The 7972-nt window shown below is 42.5% G+C and overlaps 1 protein-coding gene across 1 annotated transcript in view; it reads right to left on the reverse strand.

The window, feature by feature from the left end:
* Window positions 1-7763, reverse strand: part of rspry1 (ring finger and SPRY domain containing 1) — a 75739-nt gene extending 67976 nt beyond the window's left edge. Inside the window, exon 1 of the mRNA XM_060838189.1 lies at window positions 6833-7763. Coding sequence (XP_060694172.1) covers window positions 6833-7272 — 440 coding nt within the window. The 5' untranslated portion in view covers window positions 7273-7763. The remainder of the gene's footprint in view (window positions 1-6832) is intronic.
* Window positions 7764-7972: the final 209 nt, after the last annotated feature.

The following is a 7972-nucleotide window of genomic DNA, read 5'->3' on the forward strand; positions in this document are numbered from 1 at the left end:
ACAAAAAAAATTCCTATTCTTTAATGCTAAAAATGAACATTAAACAACAACTGTTTACAACTAAGCCGCCTTTCTCAAAGATTTGTTAATAACATATTGATCCATAAAGCCAAAGATTAAAGTGGTGCTGGAAAAGCACAGCAGGTCAAGCAGCATTCGAGGAGCAGGAAAATCTACGTTTCGGGCAGGAGCCCTTCCTCAGGATGAAGGGCTCCTGCCCGAAACGTCAATTTTCCTGCTCCTCGAATGCTGCCTGACCTGCTGTGCTTTTCCAGTACCACTTTAATCTTGACTCTGATCTCCAACATCTACAGTCCTCATTTTCACCTAACTGATCCAATAAAGCCCCTAGTAAATTTACAGCAACTTCATTTTCAAAACCAAACAGCGGCTGTCATCTCCGGTGTAAATTTCCTCTTTTTGTAGATCTTTCTGGGTAGGTTTCTTCTGCAAAAATGTTTCATATGGAAGAGGTACCTTTGACAGAGGGAGTGGTGAATAGCAGTCTTTCAATGGCAGTTGGTGCTCTTGCCGGCTAACTGTCCAAAATGCCTGTTTTTTCAAAAAAAACTTCAAAACATTGGTGTGCTGCTGTCAAAACATGACAATTCAAATTCGATTGGGTTTTAGTATCTGGGGTACAATTTAAACTGATTGGTTAAATTCAAATGGCGGTCAAAACAACTGAGGTGTCCAGTTTACAGTCAAATGTTACATATTTTAAATTTTCCAGTACACACAGTGACTGCTAATCTGTCACATGACAGGTGCTTACCAGCTTCTCCTCTCAAAAGATACAGTACATACTACTTTCATAACACTCAGGAGTTGCCTTGTAAGAAATATCATGTTTTTAATTCAAATTTAATTTGAAAATGAAATGCTAGAAATATCACGACAATAGTAAAGTCAATGACAGCCTGACTCATTTAAACAGCATTTTTGCTGGGGTCAAATTTTGCAGATTAAAATTCTACAAGACTTGAATACATGATCAAGGCTAACACTTCAATACAAGGAAAAAAAAACAAATGTTGCATTGCATAATTCATTAATTCAGCCAAAAGATTCAAACCAAGAACTCAGCCACTGCGGTTTCAAATGAACAGAGATAACATGATGTTACCTGAAGAGACAATGATTACACTCAACACAGGAAGACTATGCCAACATACAGAGAGTAACAAATGATTGCGATTTGCAAATAAACTTCAAATTGCTAACAGAAATGGTACTTTTGTAATAACAGGCAATTTACTCCTTGGAAAGTAAGTATCTAAAAGGGTAAATGGAGCAGAATGACTGAAGAAAACAAAAAGATGTTGAAGATAGAGATTAGTGAAAGAAAGTTACCTTTAAATAAGGCTATAGACAAGTAAATAAACCCCATGGGTTCATTTCTAGAAAGAAATTAAATAGCATATATTAAGTTAACCTGGTCACAAACCTGATTAGCTTGTACCCAAGTACTGCGTGTACTTGAGGTCACCAGATGGAAAGAAGTTAGGTTAAAATTTAAATAAATGAAAGGAAAGGGCTATATCTATTAAAAACTGAACAAATGCAAGGTATTGATTTTGGTAAAACAAACAAGAACAGGACTTATACAGTTAATGGTAAGGGCTTGGGTAGTATTGTCTCACAGACCTAAGGGCTCAGGTACATAACTCTTGAGATGTGTCACAGGTATACAGGGTAGTTAAGATGTCCAGCACGCTTGCCTTCATTGCTCAGACCTTTGAGTACAGGTAGTTCTGGGATAACGTGAGTTTTGGCAGCACGATTTGGCGATAACATCATTGAAGAATTAGGAAGTGGTATTGGAGAATGTTTACTTCCGTTGGCAATAATTTGATTCCGCCTTTGTTCTGTGTGCTGAAATCTCTGCACCGTTGCACACAGGTGTCAGAATCTGCAACATTCTGTATATGCATGAAGTTGATGCCAGTCTTCCTGCCAGTCAGCACGTGCATTGATGTCAGCTGGCAACAAAGCAGCTTTCTGAGAGAGGTATTGTACAGAGAGCAGTTTTCTTATATTTTATAAATGTACAGTAGCACCTCGACATATGAACGACCCCGTTCACGAACAAGATTGTACGTAAAGTTTTGCTTCAACATATGTACGAAATTCAAGGTACGAACGAAGGTACAAACGCAAAAAGCCTATGTGCGACCACGTGGTTTCATTGTTCTGCTTTGCTATGTGCTTGTTGAATGAAAAAGCTTTCGGGCCCCACGTGATCTCATTCAGTTCGTCTTTGGTGCGTGCACTGTGAACGGCCGTCCAAGCATTCTTACGCTATCCGAACAATAAGAAAAATTGATTCAGTTTGCGAACTATTCGGTTAGCGAACCGGGTCCCAGAATGGATTAAGTTCGCAAGTCGAGGCGCTACTGTACTGTTAAATTTACTTTTAGTTCAATAGGATTTCAACCTTCATTCAGACTGTGCTATTCTTCTGGGAGATTTTTGAGCAATCAGGAGTAATTCTTTTTGCTGGTCTGCCCCTAGCAATTGGGAATTCATAATGAGTTTGCATAGGATGTAGATGAGGCCTCTCCAGAGTACTGTGTGCAGTACTGTTGTACTGTTATAGGAAGGTTACCACTAAGTTGGAGAGAATTCAGAAAAGATTTACCAGGATATTATGAGGAGTGCGCAGGGGCTGGATAGGCTGGGACTTTTTCCCCCCTTTGGACTGCAGGAGGCTGAGGGGTGACCTTGAGGTTTATAAAAACAGGAGGGGCACAAATAAGGTGAACAGCAAAAGGCCTTTTCCCTAGTCTAGGGGAGTTCAAAACTGGAGGACATATTTTTAAGGAGAGGGGAGAAAGATTGAACGACAGAGGAAATTGTAGATGAAGGTACAGTTATAACATTCAAAAGGCATTTAGACAGGTACATGAACAGGAAAGGGATACACAGGCAAATGGGACTCATTTGGTCTTGGAATCTTGGTTAGCATGGACAAGTTGGACCAAAGGGTCTGTTTTCATATTGAATGACTATGACTAGGTATCATTGCTATAGAAAACACAAGGAGTTAGATGGATAGAGCAGTTGATGGTTATGGAAGGGCTTAAGGGATAGGTAAAGTTGATATTTCCACTTGCAGGCAAGACCAGAACTACTGAGCATAAGCAGTTACTGAAAGGTTCAACATGAAATTTATAGGGAATTTGGCTACCCAGAAAATGGTTAGAATATAGAACATTAAGCATGGAGATGAATAGAAAAGGGAAGCGAGACAAAATAAAGGAAAAAAAATGGAACAGTATGTTGATGGGGGTTAGATGAAGTTGGATGAGAGGTGGTTCATCTATTGCAGAAGGATCTATATGGCCTGTTTTTAACCACAACAAATACTGTGCAAGAAATCATTGTTCAAAAATTGGAACGATTATCCAAGTACTTTACAAATATTGAAGGAATTTTATGAGAGATAAAAATGTGACGTTTAAAAGACCAGCAGCACTCAAACACATTAACAACTATTGTGCAGGAGCCAGCACAAGTTCCGAAACAGTATTTCATATAATAAAAGAATGTTTACACACAAGTCATTATTAACTCTTCACATGCTCTATATATCCAAGTATAAGATTTCAAGCAAATAGCTTTGGATAATGTTGACAGTCTTTTAGAGCACTGCAAAGCTACCGTTTCAGAGAACAGGCCATACACCCTAACTGGTTTCAACCAACATTAATACTCCAGGTGAGCTTTCCACTCAAATTATATTTTAACCACCTTACCCTCACATACTTCTGTATCAGCCATTTTTATGACTTAGTATTGGTGAGTCAAATCTCATCTGTGCCAATTTGATTCAAACCTTGCATGCAACAACTTCCACAGTTTCACCATTATGTTTAGAGAAATGGCAACTGTCCTGAAAGACAACAGTCGTGTAGCTCTACAAGAGAAAAAAAAGTTGTCTTGGGGCAAGGCAAGTAGGCAGACTGATGAATGCCGTCAGACAGTACGAGGATTGAATTCATGATGTTGATATCATTCTGCATCACATTCCAGGCAACAGTGCTAACCGGCTCCAAAACAATGTATCCAAATTCTTCGAGCTATTTTGACAACACATCTTAATGAGAAAAACTGGGTAACAAGGGATTATTTGTAATGGTAACTGTTTCTATATTCTTCTCAAACAAATGGAAATATTGCACTAAAAAAGTAATTCAAGACTCAAAGGCAACATTATAAAATAAAATGCAATTTACGTACACTGTTCAATATAAATTTAGACTAAAGTGCCATAAACCCAAGTGCTACATGCTACACCCTGAACATGCTTTTTAGTGACCCATTATAAATTATGACTCAAAATTGTTAGTGCCAAAACAGCTGATTTGATCAGATATGAAAGTAATCCTGGAAAACTTAAAGTTTGCAAATATACTACAACCTAATGGGTGGGGTTATAATAAGCTCAGCATTTAGAAATCACTAGATTTGATATGAGGGAACATTTTTCACTCACAGGAAGTAAGTATGTTCTTTGAATTTTCTTATTGAACACTCAGTGGATATAGAATCTTTAAGTATCTAAGGCAGAAGTATAAGATTGTTGTTTACCAAGGGGACAAAAAATTGAGGATCTGCACGAATGTTGACAATGATCTTACTGAATGGTAGAGCAGATGTGAAGGACAACACTTTTGATCTTTATTCATATGGCCCTTACTCAAAAGATTGTGTTTGGATCTTTGCTTCTCCAGCTGATGAATCTATCTCAGTATTCATTCTGTCAAGGCACATCAGAATTTTGTACTTTCAATAAAAGTGTCACACATTCGTCTACGTTCTAGAGAAAACCAAACCAATTTATTCAACATTTATCCAAACCAACATATCATCAAACAACCCTCTCATCCAAAGGAACTAATCCAATGAATCTTACTATATAGCTCCCAAACCAGCTATTAGAGTCCATTTTTATAAAACAGAATACAGGTGTTGGAAATCTGAAACAAAAACAAGTGCTACCAAAACTCAACTGCAGCAACCACAGAGAGACTGCCAGACTGAGTTAGCTTCTGTGTCAGATATCGTTTCTTATCCAGAGAGACAAAACTGCACAGGACTTCAGGTGTGGTTTTAAACTCCTGTAAAACATTGGCATAACTTGCTTGTTTTTTTAATCTTGCAAAGGCCAACATGCCACTTGCCTTTCTCACTGTTTACTGCACCTGTGTGTTAACTTTGTGAGCACGTCATAGGTACACCCAAGTCTCTGAACATCAACATTTACAAGTTTTGCCCTCCGGTTTTTTATTTTGTTGACCACAGCTCCCCACAATATACTCCACCTGCCACCTCGCTAACCCATCTATAAAAACATTTCAGAATCTTTGTTCCGTCTGTGGTTTACATTATCATCTAGCTTTATATCATCTGCAAACTTGGACATATTACGTCTCTTGGAGAAAGTGAGGACTGCAAATGCTGGAGAGTCAGAGTCGAAAAGTGTAGCACTGGAAAAGCACAGAAGGAGAGCAGAAGAGTTTAAGTTTTGGGCATAGGTCCTGTTGACGGGCTTATGCCCGAAACGTTGACTTTGCTGCTCCTCTATATTATGTCTCTTCACCTGTCATTAGTATAAATTACAAAGACTAAATTCTGTGGCACATTCCTAGCCATAGCCAATAAGCTTGAAACACGCTAGCTCCAAATCTCTATTCACTCTAACATATTACTCCAAAACTCAATGAGCCTCTACCTTGTGAATTGTGAGAGAGAGATGCTTTGAATGCCTTTTTGTAATTGAGACATACAATATCTCCTGGGTCCCCTTAATGCAATTTCCCTGTTATATCCTCAAAAGGTTCTCAACACAGAACCATAGAAGCCCCCACTGTGGAAGAATGCCATTCAGCCTATTGAGTCCTAGTTGACCCTCTGAAGAGCATCCCATCCAGACTCATCCCCATACCCTATCTCTGTAACCCTGCATTTCTCATGGCTAATCCACCTACTTTGCATATCTTTGGACTGTGGGAGGAAACCAGAGCACCTGGAGGAACCTCAGATATGGAAAACATGCAAACATTTCACACGCACAGTCACCCAAGGGTGGAATCAAACCCTCTTTCATTGAACCACCCATGCCCTTTTTTGGGCAAACCATACTTTGATCACACCATGATCTTCTTGTTACATAATGGACATGAAAGGAAGTCTTAAAAAAAAATTCAGTGCTTTCTGACAAATGATATCAAACTAACTGACCTGTAGTTTTCAATTTTGTCTGTCTCCTCGATTGTTCAACTTTGCTAACTTCTAAATGGCTGGGACCTTTCCAGAAAGAGGGATTTTTTTCTAAAGCATCTTAGGACGCTAGAAAATTGATCAGATTTCAGTTGGAGTTTTTTTCCAGTATCTTTTGCCCAAAAGTAGTTAATTTTACTTCCGCTGTCCTCAACCAAAACATCTTGGATTATTAAAACTGACACATGAGCGTATTATGAAACGTTATGGGTATGAGTTGCAAAAGCTAGTGTCAGTTCTCAAAAACGAAAAGGGACAATTTAATGTATTTCTAACAAAAAGCAACTCAACGTTAAGTTATTTAAAAAGGCGAAGACAATTCCTGATTTTTGAGCTCATGTTGAAGAATACGGATGAAGAAATAAAAATAAAACGACTGAACATTACCAGAAGAGTCTGACCAATTGTACGATTGAACCCAATCGATGGGAAGGGTTTTCTATACATTACTGGTAGGTGGGGAGAGAAGGGCAGTGAGCAAGCCTAGTTGAGTCAGTTTCCTGGTCTGGGAGAGGGAGGGGAGAGAGAACTGAGCGCTACCACTTACTTGTCCACCAGCGTACGAATGACAGCCAGGGTATCCAGCACCAGGCCGTCCACATTCTGCTTCTTCCTCCGAGGTTCGTGGGGACCCCGTCCCCTCCTGGGCGGCCTGACCGGGTCCCGGGAGCGGCTCCTGGGCTCGCCCTCAGCGTTGTTGCTGTGGTGTTGAGGGTGGTGGCGGTGATGGTGCGAGGAGGAGGAAGAGGAGGACGACGACGACAAGAGGGGGGGCGGGTGCCCCCGGCGCTCGGCCGCTCCGAGCTCGCCCGGGCGGCCCGGGTTCTCCTCGGCGTCGCTACCGTCCCGGCACACGCAGCTGTTGCCCATTCGGCTGGCGGTGGCGGCGGCAACGGCAGCAGCAACGCCGGGCGACTCCGGGGAAAGCAGTAACCCTCTGACCAGGCTCCGAGTGGCGTGGAAGACGGTCCAGGCTGCTACGATCATCTAGGAAGGCCGCCTCCGCGACACGGTCACCATCCTGCTTCCCGGGGGAGGGGAAACACCACCTCTCAGTCCCGCTCTAACGGCGCACCCCGGAGGCAGCGCACCAGGCCGCCCGCCATCTTAACTCCGCCAGCGAAACCGACGGACGGTGGGCAGCAGCAGCCGCCGACATCTTTGTTTTTAAACAACAGCAACCTTTTCTTTTCCCCCCCTACCCAAATCGAGAAAGGTATCAGTCGCCGGGCCGGACCAAATAACAATAACAACTACTCCTCCTCTTCCCACCCTTTTTTTTTGCTTCCTGGTAGCGGTTAAACCAGCCGCAGATCCCGTCACCGATCACTCGGCCCGGTCCTGCCGCTGACGGTTTATTTGCAAAAGGCCCGCGCCGCTCCCCGAGCCGCCGGCCGCTCTGATTGGCTGCGGGTTTCCGTCTCGGTCCACCACCGCCGCCTCCTCGGCAGGGCTTGCGCAGGCGGGTTGCCGCGCATGCGCCCGGATCCCCGACGCCGCCTCCCGTCACGTCGCTTCGATCTTTTGGTTTCGTCGTTATTTCCCAAAGGGGCAAACGGGAGGGCGGTCGCAACTGCCGACTTGTGAGTTAGGTTCGGGTTGTCGCCCGAGCGCATCGGTTCTCGAGCCTTCTCCGTGAAGTCACGGTGGGTTTGGAGGTGCCGTTGTGGGACTGCGGGTGGACAAG

This window comes from Hemiscyllium ocellatum, chromosome 17, assembly GCF_020745735.1.
Source record: "Hemiscyllium ocellatum isolate sHemOce1 chromosome 17, sHemOce1.pat.X.cur, whole genome shotgun sequence".
In the NCBI taxonomy this organism is placed as follows: Eukaryota; Metazoa; Chordata; class Chondrichthyes; order Orectolobiformes; family Hemiscylliidae; genus Hemiscyllium; species Hemiscyllium ocellatum.